Source organism: Miniopterus natalensis, chromosome 16 (genome assembly GCF_054644295.1).
Source record: "Miniopterus natalensis isolate mMinNat1 chromosome 16, mMinNat1.hap1, whole genome shotgun sequence".
NCBI lineage: Eukaryota > Metazoa > Chordata > Mammalia > Chiroptera > Miniopteridae > Miniopterus > Miniopterus natalensis.
Genome location: NC_142096.1, coordinates 19,541,602 through 19,558,993, shown reverse-complemented (window position 1 = coordinate 19,558,993; position 17,392 = coordinate 19,541,602). Strand labels below are relative to the sequence as shown.

Here is a 17,392-nt window from a genome sequence, read left to right as displayed (position 1 = left end):
TGAACCAGTAACCTGGTAGCATTCCAAAAGCACTGTGGAATGTTAAGCACCTCATTTTTGTTTCATATTTGTGAAATTTACCTGTTTTCTTACCTGTTTAAGAGACTGCTCTTCACTTCTAGTGCTAATAGAGGGTTATGGAAACATACTATTAAAAATCTCTTTTGGGTATAGAAATACTGTCAGAAAAACAGAAGAAACTGACATTAAGTGTCTTCTGTGCACTGGGTAATTTATGTACAATATTCTGTTATCATTCCAGTCCCTATGAGGTAGATGATATCCTGTTTTATAAAGAAATAGAGATTCTAAGAGTTAATTTCCTCTGTTCCTTAACTAGTGAATGGTGAAAGCCTCTATTTGAACCAAGGACAAATCCGCTTTCGCCATTTCTTTGTCTATTTCTGTCCTGTCTCGGCCTTACCAAAACAACATTCACAAAGCTCATAGTTTTCTTAAGAATAACTGCAAGTAGCCCTGGCCGGTGTGGCTCAATTGGTTGGGCATCTGGTCAGGGCACATGCCTGGGTTGCCAGCTAAAGCCCCAGTAGGGGGCGTATAGGAGGCAGCTGATTGATGGTTCTCTCTCCCTCTCCCTTCCTCTTTCTCTCTAAAACCAATAAAAACGTATTTTTTTAAAAAAATAAATAACTACAATTCTTATTCAGTTATCAATTTGTTAGATTGACATAATCATTTAATTATAAAAGAAAGTTAAACATTTGTATTTGAAGATGTGTGAAGACATGGATCAGCCAACTTTGAATTTCAAAATACTAAATTCACAAAAGCTATTACCAATAAAAATATTCAACACCCAGAGGGATTTCATGCAGCTCTCATTCTCAGGAAATTTACATGTATGTATGTATGTATGTATGTATGTATGTATGTTGCCGAATCAGACTTAAAGCTGGAGAATGTGAATACAAGACCTACAGGTAAAAAATGTAGGCTCTCAGTTGGAAGGCTTCTGTAGCCGTGTAGTTACATTGCAGCTGCAAGATCAGTAAAATGTGATCTGATTTATCCTTTTGTTTCTGAACATATAGGGCTTGGAGGTGTTTTGCACAGAAGATGACCTGTGTTCTGACATCTACCTAAAGTTCTATGACCCGCAAGATAGAGATGACCTCTATTTTTATATTGCCACGTATCTAGGTTTGGTGCTCACCCTTCATTGTATCTATTCCTGCGACAGTAGTTCAACTCCTAAGTAACTGGGATATGAATAAGAGAAAAGAAAAATGCTGTGTCTAGAATTGCCTCTCTGTGATTCTACTTATTCTCGTTAGTAACTATAGTTGGCAAGATGGGGTTTTAAAAACGAAGGGAAACGTAAATGAATTTTGGTAATAGTTTACTCCAGTTGTGTTTTAAAAACTTGATAAATATAGTTAAATTTTTTTTGTATTTTAACAACATAGCAGTTGAATGGATTGTAAAGACTCCGCTTAATTATTTTTATGTCCAGTCATGTCTTATATTAGTTTCTTAAAACCAAGATTCAGTTTCTCGGTGTGAGACAGTGAGTTATCCAGTCTTGTTTGTGATCATTAACTGTAGTCTTAATCACAAAGCTAGAAAACAATACAAAAGGAACCGTGAACCTCTAGGCTCAATATAGTACTGGGGGACTGAATTTGCTTTAATTAATATTTCTTCATTCTTTCATGGAAAGTGTGAATTTTCCCACCTTTGTTAGAGAGAACACCTGTATTTTTCTTTTCACACATAAATATATTAATTTGTATGGTAAAATGTAATTATTCTTTACAAAGTTGCTAGATGACTAGAATAGAATGATCTTTGTAAAATGGATGTTAGGATTTTATTAATACCATCTTAATTTTGTTTGCTCTTCTTGTGCACAGCGAAGCCATTTAGGAGATCTATAGTGATGTACTCCCTTAGGAATGACATTTTCCCTCAAGGAGGAATAGTTTATTTTCAATAAGGAATATATCTTATTTTATAGGAGGTTTAGAGTTTATGTTTTTTTCTTCTCACATTAAGCTATTCAGATTAACAATGCATAAGTAAGTATAGCTTTGGTACAAGTTTACTGTTACCTCCTGCCTCCTGATTTAATTTTTTTCATTTTATTTTTCTAACTCTAATAAGGTTATAACAAAAAACTCAACTTTCATGGTGAGTCCTAAAATCTCAAGTCAAAAAACTTGCCAGGACCTAGTCTGTCTCCTGCAAAGCTGTTCATTTTCTCCGAGTTTATTTCTAGCATTGTTCAGACTTTTCTCTAAAGTGTTCTGAGAACTGAAAATGAGGAGAATAAGGTTTTTTTAATTTTTAAAGCCCTTTCCCAGTATCTGATTAGAGAAGAAACTTGGTAAAATTGAATAAGAATAAATGTTGAATCAGTAAATGAGTTAGATAAGTTGCCTGATACAGCCATTAAAAAGTTTGAAAGCAGAATTTTTTGAACAAAATAGAACAGTTGGCTCGTTTTATACTCTGAAAGGAAAGTTCTCATTGGTGCCATGTAACCTGTGGTTCCAGTTTCCTGCAGTATTTCTGGGGCTGATCTTTCTGGTTCCAGTTTGCAAAGTCACGTCTTCCTGTCAAACACCGTTTTTCTCCATGAACAATTTTCTTGTCCCTCACATGCATGAATAATACTGTCGTCACTGAGAAATTAGCAGTAGTGCAGCTCTTCCTGATCTGAAAGAAGACCAAAAGATTATTTTATTTTACATTCATAAAAATGGAGAAAGTATACTTTTACAAATGGACATGGCTTAAAGGCATTCAACTCAAGCACGTTTGGAAGGATTCTTTGTTAGTTACGTACTATCACCTATACATTATAACATAGTAAATATTATATATTGTTACGTAATGTTTATATATTTGCTCTATACTTTTATATTACATATTTCATATATGTGATATGTTTTGTATCATATATTTAATAATTTCCCCTCCTAGATCTTTGAGATATTTATACTTAATAGAACAGCTATTCAGTGAAAACAAACTGTACCCTGCCTTTGTGTTTCTTAAAATGTATTTTTCAAAAATGCATTGAAGGGACTACATTTAAAGCATCCAGTGTTTACATGCTAAGTAAAACCTAGTCACCATTTGCCAAGTTCATTGGTGACCTTGCGGGCCCTGTCCTCCTCAGAGCACCACGTGGCGGAGCGCACGCCCGAGAGCTACACCCTGCAGTGGCAGCGCGGGCACCTTTCCAACTACCAGTACCTGCTGCACCTCAACAACCTGGCAGACCGCAGCTGCAACGACCTGTCCCAGTACCCGGTGTTTCCGTGGACAGTCAGCGATTATTGCAGTCCAGAGCTAGGTAAATGCCACAAAGCTACGTTTTTAAAGGAGAAAAAAATATTCCATTGTAAAATTATAATGTGACCTTTGAACAGATTAGAATCTATTTTGACTTTATTACTACAGATTGCCAATTTTCATTTCAAGATACTGGGTGTTATATAAATTATATGTGATTTATATGTTTTTTCCACTGTCTCTTAATTTTTTTAATCCCCAAAAAAGTACTCACATACTTCTTACAGGACATACCCAAAAATATGGGTATAATTTTAAGCCACATTATCATTATTACCTATAAGTACCAAGTTTTGAAATACTGTTGCTTTTCACTTTGAAAATTTTCTCAGATTATCCTATTTTAAATTTACATTAAAAATGTGATTATTGAACTAATAACTATTCATTATAGAACATTTAGAATGTACTGAAATATTTTTAAAAGGAAATAAAAATCATCATTAATTACATTACTGAGAGGTAGAGATTTTAATTTTGTGGTATATGTACTTCTTTCAAATTATTTTAACAAAAATAGTGACTGTATTGTAATTTTTTTTGGTAATATTTTAAAATTATTATTGTGAACAATTCCTTTTGACAGTTCACTTATTGAACTCTTGTTCTTGAAAAAGATAACAGATTTTCTAGGAATATAATAATTTATTTCTCTGATTATATTCAGGCCTCCAGTTCTCAAACTATGCTATTATTACAGAATAATATATTTGCTGTAATTCAAATTTTAAAAGTAAAGCTTAGTAGAAGAAGAATGGCTTCTAAAATTCGCTTATTTTTTTGTTATTTTACTTGGAATATAATTTTTTGTTAGGAGGCCTTTTTTAAAAAAATAAATAATCGTGGTGTTTCCAAATTAGAAATTACTCTTGAATGGCTGTTGGTAAATTAAAACTCAAAAGTTCTCACCTTGCCGGGTGTGGCTCAGCAGTTGAGCATCGACCTGGGATCCAGGTGAGCAGCGTACGATTCCCGGTCAGGGCACATGCCCGGGTTGCAGGCTCAGTCAATGACTCTCTCATCATTGATATTTTTGTCTCTCTCTATCTCCTTTCCTTTCTCTGAAATCAATAAAGGTATATTTTTTTTAAAAAAAAGTTCTCACCTTTACAGCTATCAGAAATAGTATAATTCTAATAGATCTGTTTTAGTTTTTAAAAAGCTATTTATTTTGTGGAAATAAATAAATGTATACACATGAATCAGTCCAGGGAGGTAATGTTATTAAATATAAACTTGCTTGCTTTATTTATTATAATTAAATTTTTAAAATGTATTTATTTATATAGATTTGTCAAATCCAGGAACCTTCCGGGATCTTAGTAAGCCAGTAGGGGCCCTAAATAAGGAGCGGCTGGAGAGACTACTGGTAAGTGGACTTAAGGATTCTTGGTCTGTAAGGAACTTCTGAGCCATGGCCTATGTTTTTATAGTAACTGAAACTCATCAAGACTTAGGGGAAATATGTCCAGAGTGATCATGTTTTTTTCTTACTTCCCTCCCCCTCTGCATTCGCCAAAGAATTTAGCTGCTCACCATTTGCATTTTTTGCCTACAATTCAGGAAGTATATAGCTGCTCACCATTTGCATTTTTTGCCTACAATTCAGGAAGTAGGAGGCTGGCCTGATCACCAGTTTAGTAACTTACTTTCATGAAGGTGTTCTCTGGTAAATTGCACAAGAGACTCACGAAATCCCTTCTGTTCAGTCCAGCGCCAACACTGTTAGCACTGTGCCAAGAAAACCAAAATACTTTTCACAGGAATGCTGCATTTATTCAAACTTTCCACCCCTCTTCTTATCTTTCCTTTTCCTATTTAAGAAAGAAATTAAAGGGTATAATATAGTCATGCCATGATTTCTTTTAGGCTTTTACCGCATGAGTCAGTTGTTATTTTCATAGCCCACATTTAGTAGTATTTTTTCCTGCATATTGTAGACACGCTACCAGGAGATGCCAGAGCCAAAGTTCATGTATGGCAGTCACTACTCTTCCCCAGGTTATGTGCTGTTTTATCTTGTCAGGATTGGTAAGGTTTTTTATCATTACCCAAGTCAATGTTATTTCACAAGGACTCTGCAATGAATCTGTATCTCATTAACTCTGATTTTTCCCTCTAGCCCCAGAGTATATGCTGTGCCTACAGAATGGAAGATTTGATAATGCAGATAGAATGTTCAACAGGTCTGACATAAATGCCTCACCTACCATTTATAGAACTTCCTCATTATATATGTACAATATGTTTGTTTCAAAAAACTGTATAGGACCAAAAATGTAAAGATATGCAAAAAAATCACTAATTGTTATATCTATTCCTTTTAGGCTTTTTCTGTGTGTGTGTGTGTGTGTGTGTGTGTAAATGTGAGAACATATTTTAAATACAGATTTTTGTCCTGCCTTTTGTACCCTCATATTAGATCTTGAAGTTCTTCCCGTATTTTTAGATGTTTTTTCAGAACAGTGTCATTTTTTAAGTCATTATATCACATCCTGATGTATGCCAGAATATATTTTTAATTATTTCTCTATTTTTGGACATTTAGAATGTTTCCAACATTTCATTATTTTAAATAATTTCGCTATGAATTGAATACAATTCCCTGAGAGTGTGTAAATATCTTTTTTAAATTATAAAAGTAATATTTCTTTACCAAAAAAAAAATACAAAAAAGAAAATAAAGTTCACTTGGCATCTGGCCATGCTGAGGGAGCATTCATTGTTAATCTTTGGTCTGTGTCTTTCCAATCATTGTTCAAGCTCTACACATATTTATTTATAATTCCTTTTTGAGATGAGCTATTGAAATAGTTGTGCTAATTTTCTAGTGTTTAAGTACCTGCCTCCATTGGTCCTTCGATGAGTCAAATATGTGTGTGGAGGCTCGTGGCATGGACTTAGAGACATTCCTTCTGGGTCTGTGTTCTGACTCCACACTCACTACCGTGTGAGCCTAGAGAATTTTTCTCTTCTGTAAAAGGGGGATACACATGGATGTTGAGAATTCTGAGTTAATGAGAGAAATGAATTAATATAGGTAAAATGTAGAGCACCTAGGTGCAGAGACAGTGCTGTGATTGCTGTTTCTATACCCCAGAGTTAAAATCGGTTTAATTTGGTTTTTTTATTTATGTTTAGTATTTCAGAAACTTGGAAAAATTGTTTGGATGGTGCTACAGATTTTAAAGAGGTAAGCAGTTTAAAAAGCTAATGATTCACTAGGCTGGTGGTTTCTAACTGCTTTAAAAAATGTTTGTTGCTCTTTTTTTTTTTTCCTTCCGGAACCTTCAGTTGATTCCAGAATTCTATGGTGATGATGTCAGCTTCTTAGTCAATAGTCTGAAGCTGGATTTGGGGAAGAGACAAGGAGGGCAGATGGTAGATGATGTGGAACTTCCGCCATGGGCACAGAGTGAGTACCTCGGAAGTGTTGCATTGTATAAGTTCTTTACGTGGTAATGCAGTTTCAGTGGTATTAATTATTTAGTTGCCTAGATTTTTTTAAATAACAGCATAATTCTTTGCCTAAATAAGGCAATGTCAGTCGTATTCCAAATCAAAAATACCGAGTCTATGATGTAAAAATACTGACTTATATTTGAGAGACCTAAATGTTGTGAAAATGATTCTTGCCACTTTCTCCTGCACAAAATTTATGTTATATGATGGGGGCAAAATGTCATTAAGAAATTTGTGCCTGTTGCCTATCCTAGAAGCTTTATGTACATGTGGATAGATGAAAGAAATTAGAGAAAATGAAATGGACGCTGTCATGATTAGATTGATTTGAGTGTAATCTAATAGGTCCCGAGGACTTTCTTCAGAAAAGCAAAGATGCACTGGAAAGCAATTATGTATCAGAGCACCTTCACGAGTGGATTGACCTAATATTTGGCTACAAGCAAAAAGGAAGCGAGGCTGTTGGGGCCCATAATGGTATGTAACAGTCATTGAAAGTTCATACAGTATTTGATGAAAATGAAACAATCAAAAAAAAAAAAAACACACAAAATGAGGGCAGAGCCATCAAACTTATTTCTTCAGCAGAAGCATCTTATATCAGCAAACAGTGCCAACTGGCTCCGTGACCCTGGATTAGATACTAAGTAATAGGAGGAGAAACTTTGGCCTAAAGAACATCTATTTCAGCATGATCCCAAGAGGTCTTTTTCTAAAGTCTTAATTTTAGTGTGTACTTTCTATCCTATTCAATAATTTCAATTAAAAGTCAATCAGAACATGATGGAACAGAGACCTCAGTTGCTATGAAAGGCCCCAAAGTTTCTTTTGAATTGAGCTAAAAGAAACCAGTGGTAATACAACTCATCAGTTTCAGTTCTTACCTATTTCCAGGTTTCTCAGTGTTGATGACAAGGAGGTGGAACTGGACGTTCAAGCCTGATTTCTCACAGCCTGAGCAGAGGGCCTTTTCCCCTCAGGGGAAAATAACGCTGACTGAGAAATACGCTGAGATATCAGGTCCTCTTACCTGTCAATTAGATTTCTGCTCAGCAAAAGATAATTCAAATTAATATTTACTGAAGTTAGATATTATTAGTCTGTTTTGCAAAGTGAAAGTCAGTTACTCTGAATAAAAGTTTAAAGTTGTTGGATTTTAAAATTCTGAACAGAGTGTATAACTCGAAGGTACATCTTTCAATGGTGTTTTACTTCTCTCTTTTCAGTATTTCATCCCCTGACCTATGAAGGAGGTGTAGACTTGAACAGGTACTTATGTCTGTAAGGAGTTTCTACTTGAGTTACAAAATGCCTCTTTAACTAAATGATTAATACTCTTATTTGATAATATTAAGGTATGGAAAATTTACAGTGAATTATATCTTGCTTATACCATTATGTGAGTTACTGAGCCTCAGAAATCTTTCAAAAAGTTTGTGATAAGGTTTAGACAATCCTGACAAACACTGTTAGTGTTTGAAGCTTTCCTGTCGACCTGTATTATTTGAAATGTGTGCTTTCAGGAAACTGGAACCTAGTTGTTCACTGCATTATTTGTGTTCTGTCCTAAAGCATCGAGGATCCTGATGAAAAAGTAGCCATGTTAACCCAAATCTTGGAATTTGGGCAGACACCAAAACAGCTCTTTGTGACACCACATCCTCGAAGGATCACCCCAAAGTTTAAAAGTTTATCCCAGACCTCCAGTTATAACACTTCCATAGCAGATTCTCCAGGTAAATTTTGCAAAGAGAATAAACGTGAGCACCTTTTGCTTTTCTTTGATTAAGATGTTTCTGACAATTCTGAAAGGGAACATGAACTGTTGTGTTGCTTAGAGATCATTGTTTTACCATCTTATTTCGGTTCTCCTAGGGAAAAAAAAACACCTGTTTTTGTTGTTTTGTTTGTTTTTAACTATTGACTTTAAAGACAATCAAGTTACTTTTATTCTCTGGTCGTTTGAAACCTGGCTGTATTTTTATTGTTATTTTTATGGTTCTGTTTCTGCTCTGTGCTTTTCCAAGCTGCTGTTCAATTCTGAGCTATTCCCCTTTTATTGATGTGCCCCGCCATGGCCGCTTTAATAGTCACCCTCCGCCCTACTCCTCCCCAAAATTTCTTCCTCCATCTCCAGTTCTCTTCCATCCCCAGCTTCAGATCTTGAATTCAAGGTGCTCTGTTTTCTTTATTTGTATTTTCTTATTCAAGCATTTGACAACATTTGCTAAGAATCTTTTCTGCGTCAAGCATATGCTAGGTGCTGAGATGAACTTGTCGCTATTCTCACATCTAGTATTTGGAAAGGATAGGATGTACCCACCCCTTCATCCAGTTATCTGTGTTTTATGTTTCACATACGACAGCTCCACCCTCGGGAGTTTGGGGGCAAAACCACTTGACTTCTTATCTCCAGATCTGATGTCTGTTCCAGGCACATTCAAACTTCATGGCACACACAAGCTGAGCGTGCTCTCAGGTGTGGGGGAATAGCTCTCTAGTGACCCAGGGCTGGCCAGAGATAACCCCACAGAGTTAAGTCGTAAAGGCCATAGGATTATCTTGTGATGCCTCTTAAACCCGTGCTCTGCTTACTCACCAGGCCCATACCACTGTATTGTGATTATTTTAAAGGGTAATTGTTCCAGGCCTTCTGAAAACAGAAGGGAAGAGATTACTTAGTCTTGTCCAGGAGCACTTGGGGTAATTGCTTTCATCTCTGCTTTCTGCCCCTCAAAATCAAAACAAAACTGCAGCATTCTCAGGTGTTTGCGAAGAGTACTGACAAGGAAATGGTTATTCGGTCTTTTATTTCCTGAGGTTCCTAAATTAGGGGCAAACATTGGTAAAAGTATAAAAATACTCTAGTACTTAAATATACTTTTTAATCTTTCTCCAAATATTTTTTATTTTATTTAGATCATATACCTTCTTGTTCCTTGACTTAAATGAAATTATCTAACAAGTACATTTCAAAGGCAAGATATTTTGGTGGGATATTTTGTTTTCTTGGTTGTCTGATTTTAATGAAAGTATCGTGACTTGGTGACTTGTTATTTATGATTCTTGTTAGTAATGTAGTTGACTCGCTCAGCATTAATTTAATATCCTCTCTCCAGGTGAAGAGTCTTTTGAGGACCTGACTGAAGAAAGCAAAACACTGGCCTGGAGTAACATCTCAAAACTGCAGTTGCACGAGCAATATAAAATCCACAAAGAGTAAGAATGTCTGTTGTGCTTGCTGAAGCTGAGGCCTTGGCCTGGGGTGAAATTGTTTTAAGCCAAGTCAAGGGGGAAGTTCTCTTTCAGTGTCATCTTGATTGATTTTTATCTCCCCAAATGTTTATAGTGATCGGCCACCTGAGGACTGTGTGGCAAGGGAACTTGTGGCACAAAATGGGTTGGGTCAGCCTACCATGTTGTGGTTTCCATAGTCGGTCCATCTAGAATTTTTTAAATAATGCCTGTACTTCTAAGACATTAGGCTTGCTGCTGGATCTGGAGCCCTGTCTTCTACTATAAGGATATTTTTATACTTTGGTCAAAAGACTTGAGAAGCACTGAAGTCACCCGATCCATCCTTTTACATACAGATGAGAAAACACAGGCCCAGGCCAGGCCCGTTGCCCTACTCCAGGACCATAGACATCCTGTCTGACATTTTGTGTCACATACACCATGGATCAAGGGTGAAAGGTGCCAGTCTACTTTAGATCAGTGGTTTCAAATCAGAGCACAGCCTCCTGAAAATAATACATAGTGCCCCCTTATTCATTGTAACAATGGCCTTTCTTCTCTCAACCTCTCTAAATGGCCCATAGAAAGAGGCCTTGTAATCCAAGGCAGTGAAGACCCAAATGAACCGTTAACAGGACATGCTAGAACCAAACAGATGCTAGTACATTCGTTCAGTAAGGAAGCAGGTGAAGCTACTGTAGAGAGGAGTTTCAGTCATTCAGGTGATTGTCAAATAAAGTGGAATTGAAGGAGAAGTGTCAGTAGTTTCTAGTTGTCAGAAATGTGTTAAACTTCTAATGTGGCAGCTACAGAAGCCAAGAGTGGGAATGTTTTCTAGTCACAAGTATTGTCAGAACAGAATTGGAAGTTGCCAAGCGGTGTTTGGTAATGGTAGGTATCATGGGACAAATATAGCAGACAAGCTGTGAAGAAAAAAAAATCACAGAAACTTGGTAAAATTAAATCGGGCTTGAAGACTAGTATCCTAGTGCTTGATTGATGGTAATTCATAAAACTTTGTTTTTAAACAGGGCGGTTACTGGCATAGCGGTCTCTCGCAACGGATCATCAGTCTTTACAACCTCACAAGGTATATTTTCCCACCTGAAAAATGGCTTTCCCAGAATCATAGAGTCCAAGTTTCTTGACTCTCAGGTCAAGGACTGTACTTGCATGTGCTGCCCCCACATAAAATAAATTGAGAGCAATTGATTTGTGGTATATTACGTAAGGAGGGCCGGGGCTGCCATGTCAGACCTGGGGCACCCCAGGGCATGGTGAGTGTGAGACATGGGAACGCACGTTTGCTGGTAAGGTTTTCATTTTTGTCCCTCAGTATATATTCAGGGTGTTGGTTGTAGCATTTAGCTTGAAATTAATTCCTCCATTGTCAGTGTACATTTATACGTTATCAAAATTATGAAAAACCCTGCAGTGGCTCATTGATACAGCTTATAATAATTATATTCTAATGACACATTAGAATTTTACTCTTGATCTTTAAAAAGGACTCAGCGTAAAGCGTCTCTTGCTGTGTACACAGCTTTCCTTTTCCTGGCGGTCTGCACAGTATGTGATTAAAGCATGGGGACAGGCGCTCTGGAAGGTGTGGAGATAGGGCAGTGTGTTAGTAAGCCTGCTTGGCTTCTCAGACAGCTGATTCTGGCAAAGTTAGTAGCTGACTGTTTTCTTTAGTCTTTATCATAAGAAAGTATATATTTTATCCATTAAGTTAAGGAATCATGCTGTTCAACTAAACACTTCCAGGGGTAAATCAGTTACTCTCAGATTCTGTAATCATGGTTTATTTATTATCTATAGCATGTCATTTTTTTCTCTGTCCTGGGTTTGAAGTAGAATTCCTTGTCGGGGGTTGTAGATCCTACCTAGAGTCTTGGTGTTGGATGAGAAGTGAGATTGTCTAGCTCCCTTTACCACCAGTATGTACAGGAGAGTACTGCCTGCAGCCTCAGTAACAAGAAGGCAGCGTTCTTTGTCATCTTTAAGAGTCAGGAAACTATTCTTACCTGTTTGCCTTCTCATGATTAGATTCCACCTTGAAGATGTTTTCTAAAGAATCCAAAATGCTACAAAGAAGTGTATCATTTTCAAATATGGTGAGTTCATTTTAATTTTAAATCAGTGTTATGATAGAATTCATGTCATGCTTTGTTTTATACACACATGTACAGTGGCATTTTGTTTCTCCCAGAAATTTGCCTTTATTCCTGTGATATTGACACGCCTTAGATTACTTCTAAATTTAAAACTTTTTCAAGTTGCCTCTTTCTCATAATGTGATTTCATTTGTAGCCTAAAAAACTTGAACTGCTACCCAGCAGAATTCTTCTTAATAAAGCTTTCCTTTTTTGGAACTGTCAGACTAATGTGTATGTGCTACTTCAATAACACATGCATTTGTGAGTTGGTGGGATGCCTAATACTTGAAAACAAATGATTCTGAAAGAGCACATTTTACTGTTAATGTAGGATTTTGAAATTCCCTAAAGAATCTTGGAAATTTTCCTTACCCACCTAAATCTATAATCCTGAGAAGGTGTTTGCGTTCTTGAGGATAGTCCCCAGCCCGCCTTCCCCCCTGATTTCCTCCAGTGTCTAGGGGTTCCTCCAGCTCAGGGATGTGAGTGAGGGCCTTGCAGTCCCTGACCATCATCAGGCTAGGTCCTCGCACACTTGACACACTTTGACTTCCCTACAATTGGGAGGAAACAGGCTTGTGGAATTAGCCAGTTGAAAAAAGCTATTTCAGGCTAACATAAACAGAATTTGAGCATTAATTTTGGGGGGATCTTATGAGGTAGTTTTACCATGTTAGGGACTAATTATTGTAAGGTACTAACGTTGAATCATTTGTATTTCAGGCATTATCATCTTGTTTACTTTTGCCAGGAGATGCCACTGTCCTAAGTTCCTCGTGGGATAATAATGTGTATGTATCATGCGTGCTTCTCTGTAGTTCCACATGCATGTAGCTGCCTTTGTAGACGTGAAGCAGCAAGGGACAGAGTCTTCCATTGGCAGCAACTGCTGTTTTCAAAATGGAACAAATATGAGACGAGGATAATACTGTTGGATTTGAATATGATTATTTGAATCTAATAATTTCTCTAATTGGACTGTTTTAAATTGAGGTGAAAACATAGATGAGCCAGACCTGGAAATTTCTAGTTTTAATTTAAAATTTTCAGTATTTTGATTTGATAACATGAAAACAAGTAATTTGTAATTCTAGTGGGCCTTAGTAGGTATAAAATTAAACATATTTCTTGAATATGTGTTTAAGAGTCTTAAAATTAAGTTGAATGCTGTTTTAATAGTTCTCGTTATCTTTTATGTTAGCTATTTTTATTCCATAGCATTTGGAAGACGCCAGGACACATTAATGGGACATGATGATGCTGTTAGTAAGATCTGTTGGCATGACGACAGGCTGTATTCTGCATCGTGGGATTCTACAGTGAAGGTTTATATATAATTTCTAACTTACAATGTTTGGATAATAAAATTATAAACCATTCAGCTAATTACCTGTTAACATGTTCAGTTACTTCATTCATGCTTTTCCCCAAAGCCTGTAAGCGTATATAAGGCTATTGAATATTATTGCTTTTTTAAACATGTATACTTCTCAATAGAATAGGAAATTTTCATGATTTTTCTACTGTGTGTTCCACTGGGGGTGAATGATCTAGTATTCATTAGACAGCAGAGTTGTGGAGGAATGTACAGTAGCAATGCCTTTTTATCTAACACAACTGGAACTAGCAATTGATAGTTAATCAGAAAATGTCAAGTTAAAGTGGGGAATCATTAAAAGATAATGCATTTATTAAAGTTAAAACATACAAATGCACAGTCATTCACCATTCTGTTGAGGTAGGGACATACATAAACCACACCAGTATTCATCATCTTTGGTTTCTAATCTGCATTTGTGTAAAAAGAAAGCAAAAACCTAAAACCATTAGAATTCCTTCAAAAATTTTTCAAGACCCTCCCTAATTCTTGTAAATAAGTTTCTTGCCTACACCTAATTTTAGTAATTTTTTTTAGTGACTTGCCTTTTTGAGTATTCTCAAAACATTAATAGACACTATACAACACTTATGCACTCGTCTTTCCTTATTTCACACATCCTTAAATTACATAATTATAAGAGCAGGTGCAAGGGATGGAAACAGACAGGTCCAGTCGACTTGGTAAGCACAGGATGGCAGGAATAAAGGCACGGGCACTGTGGGAGAGGAACCAGAAGCATTAGGCAGCTTCATTTGTCGGCAAGCATAAGTTGGTTAATCAGAGTTCTTCAATGTATTAGAAATGCTTTTATTGTAGTACATGTTTGCAAATATCTTCTGCACTGTGTTCCATCCTAGGTATGGTCTGTTGTTCCTGCAGAAATGACAGGCACCAAAAGACACCAATTTGACATGCTGGCTGAGCTGGAACATGATGTCGGTGTGAGTACCAGCAGCAGAAGTGTACGAAAGCTGAGCTTCAAAGTCCAGGGGTTTGGGGGAGATTCTTGGTTTTACTTACGTGTTTATGATATTTTGCTTTGTGTTACTCTGTGTATTGGAGATCGTAAGAGACTCAGTTTTGGGGGGTTTTGAGTTGACTCTTTGGGTTTCCAGGTGTATCTTTTTTCCTCCAGTTTGCTATTTCCATGAGCATGACATTGAATATTTGGGTATTCTCAGATTATTTGGAGCAACAAGATGTGCTCCACTGTTTTTCATGTTTTCTGACATAGAGGGTAGAAGGGACCATCTGTCTAGGAGGATGTACATCCATAGCTGAGGAAACGGACCTGGTAGTTGATGGCCCAAGTGTGTGCAGTTGGGGGAAGAACCGGGGCTGGCCCCTGATCCCTTTCACACACAGTTTCCACTAGGTCCCCTGCTGCATCTTAGGCTCTAGCTCACAGTGCTGCCTTTTCTGAGGTTGGGAATTGATACCTAGTTTGCATGGTCAACAGATCAACTGAAGTCAAGAAATATTTTTTTAGTATGTATTTTAAGATGGATATACCCCACACACCCCCCTTTTCTCCCAAATCCCTCATCACCAATCAGCTGTGTTTCAGGCAGTTTCGTGCCTCACTACAACTTACTATTCATGGCGTTAGACTGACAAGTTTAGGCTACTTTAAAACAGCATTACATTTCCCCTAGCAGTACTTCATTTTATTCACTAGCATATAAAGAAATTTTTTTTTAAATGTTATCATTCAGATGTTAAAATACATCTGCATTAACTACACCAGTACCCTGTGCCACAGAGTTTAATCTCTGTCATGACACCCACAGATTTGAACTGGCCTAGGGAAACAGCTTATGACCATAATTCTAAATAGAATACTTATGTCTTCTTCCTTAGGTGGATACAATCAATTTAAATGCTGCAAGCACACTGTTGGTTTCAGGCACCAAAGAAGGCACGGTGAATATTTGGGACCTCACGACGGCCACCGTATTGCACCAGATTCCATGTCATTCGGGAACTGTGTGTGACGCTGCTTTTAGCCCAGGTGGTATTAACCTTTTTAACACAGATGATACCGGGGGGGGGGGGGGGGGGATTAAATTTATTACTTTGAAGTAAATAATGAGAATGTAAAAAGAAAAACACTTCGCTGATGAAAGGTTTTCCCTAGAGCTAAAGCTGCTTCCTGGCAGAATACGGCATACATGTGGCATTTGTACCTGTATTCTTTATTCCTCAGCTCACTAGAGAAACTTACAAGATGTAAAATGCACTCACACCAAAGGGTCCTCAGCCCAGTGTCTTAGAAGCATTTCTTTTTCTTTTTCCGTAAGTTTGAGCCAAACTGATGATATATGCCAGAGAGCCGGAACTCAAATGCTCCAGAACAAAAGCATTTCAAGCAGAGGGTAGTCATTGGTTAAATAAGCAGCTCAAGGAAAATAAAAATGAACAATAGGCCACTGGGTTCAGCAATAAAATCTCAGGATAACCTAAAACACACTGTGAAACTGTAACCTATACCTGTTTCATCTCATGTTACAGACAGTCGCCACGTCCTCAGCACAGGAGAAGATGGCTGTGTAAATGTAATCGACGTGCAGACAGGAATGCTTATCTCCTCTATGACTTCACACGAGCCCCAGAGGTATAATTTTGGGGGGTTACGAGTGTTGAAGACATTTACACATGAGTTCATGATCATGCCTTTGGGCTTGCTTTGGCCAGTGTAATATAGCCCTTCCTTCATGGTAAATAATGAAATTATTTCTGAATTATTCTTGCAGGTGCTTTATCTGGGATGGAAATACTGTTTTATCTGGAAGTCAGTCTGGTGAACTGCTTGTTTGGGACCTCCTCGGAGGAAAAGTCAGTGAGAGAATACGGGGACATAAAGGTAAGGAGTTACTCAGTTGGCCTGACCTTCCTAAAATACCGGACTCAAACCTGCTTTCCCAGAAGTCCTAGTCACAACAATCAGACAGGAAAGAGAAATGGACATCCATATTGGGAAGGGAGAAGTAAAACTGTTTGCAGATGACATACTATTTAGAGAGTCCTAAAGATGCCACCAAAAAAACTATTAGAACTGATAAACGAAGTCAGTAAAGTAGCAGGATACAAAGTTGATATTCAAACCTGCTTTCCTTTCAGGGAATGTACTGTTCTCATGCAGACCACACTCTGTTCCCTCCAGTGTCCTGGTTGGCCCGGTGGTCTGCAACTCTTGGGTTCTTAACTTCAGCATTTCATTTATGTTGACATTTGACTCCAAAAAGGAAGTTTTTACATTAATTTCCATATGAAGAATTAAAAGCCGTAGTAAAAGCTGCCATTTTTTTCAATACAGTTAAAAAAAAAAACATATAAAAGTAATGAACTACAAAGAAAAAAGCTAAGTCGTCTTCCCACCGTGTCCTACCTACCACTTCTCTTCCTTAGAGGACTTTTCCAGTTTGGGTCCTGGGTGTGTCCTCTTACTGTTGAGCGGTGTTTGCATGTGCGCGTAATTGTCTATTTTCTCAATAGTATCTCTTGGAGATTAACTGTATTTGCTTACATTTGCATGGTTTCCTCCTGGGCATTTGGAGGATTTATGGCTTTTAATTCTAGTGTCTATGGTTATAAATATCTGCTAACGTCCCACTGTGAGCAGTAACTTCTCACCTTCATCTTTTCCCTGTCACTGTTTTGTATGGTTAGTTCTTTGTAAAGTGGTACGTCTATGCCTTTTCTAAGTTACTAGCTTTAAATAACATTTTTACTCTTTCCAGTATAAATAGCCATAAATCAGCACATTTACACCCATTCCCCACCCTCTCCCTCATCCGCTTCCTTACTTTTGTTAGTCGTACATAATATTTGC

At 37.2% G+C, this 17,392-nt stretch overlaps 1 protein-coding gene across 1 annotated transcript in view; it reads left to right on the top strand.

Annotated features, from left to right (window-relative positions):
- Positions 1-17,392, top strand: part of NSMAF (neutral sphingomyelinase activation associated factor) — a 37,505-nt gene that overhangs the window by 19,210 nt on the left and 903 nt on the right. Inside the window, exons 12-30 of the mRNA XM_087825390.1 lie at positions 1,053-1,161; positions 3,146-3,322; positions 4,611-4,690; positions 5,262-5,352; positions 5,444-5,507; positions 6,463-6,514; positions 6,616-6,736; positions 7,129-7,260; positions 8,010-8,052; positions 8,356-8,519; positions 9,903-10,002; positions 11,052-11,110; positions 12,070-12,137; positions 12,903-12,970; positions 13,381-13,504; positions 14,418-14,501; positions 15,421-15,571; positions 16,072-16,174; positions 16,314-16,423. Coding sequence (XP_087681516.1) covers positions 1,053-1,161; positions 3,146-3,322; positions 4,611-4,690; positions 5,262-5,352; positions 5,444-5,507; positions 6,463-6,514; positions 6,616-6,736; positions 7,129-7,260; positions 8,010-8,052; positions 8,356-8,519; positions 9,903-10,002; positions 11,052-11,110; positions 12,070-12,137; positions 12,903-12,970; positions 13,381-13,504; positions 14,418-14,501; positions 15,421-15,571; positions 16,072-16,174; positions 16,314-16,423 — 1,900 coding nt within the window. The remainder of the gene's footprint in view (positions 1-1,052; positions 1,162-3,145; positions 3,323-4,610; positions 4,691-5,261; positions 5,353-5,443; positions 5,508-6,462; positions 6,515-6,615; positions 6,737-7,128; positions 7,261-8,009; positions 8,053-8,355; positions 8,520-9,902; positions 10,003-11,051; positions 11,111-12,069; positions 12,138-12,902; positions 12,971-13,380; positions 13,505-14,417; positions 14,502-15,420; positions 15,572-16,071; positions 16,175-16,313; positions 16,424-17,392) is intronic.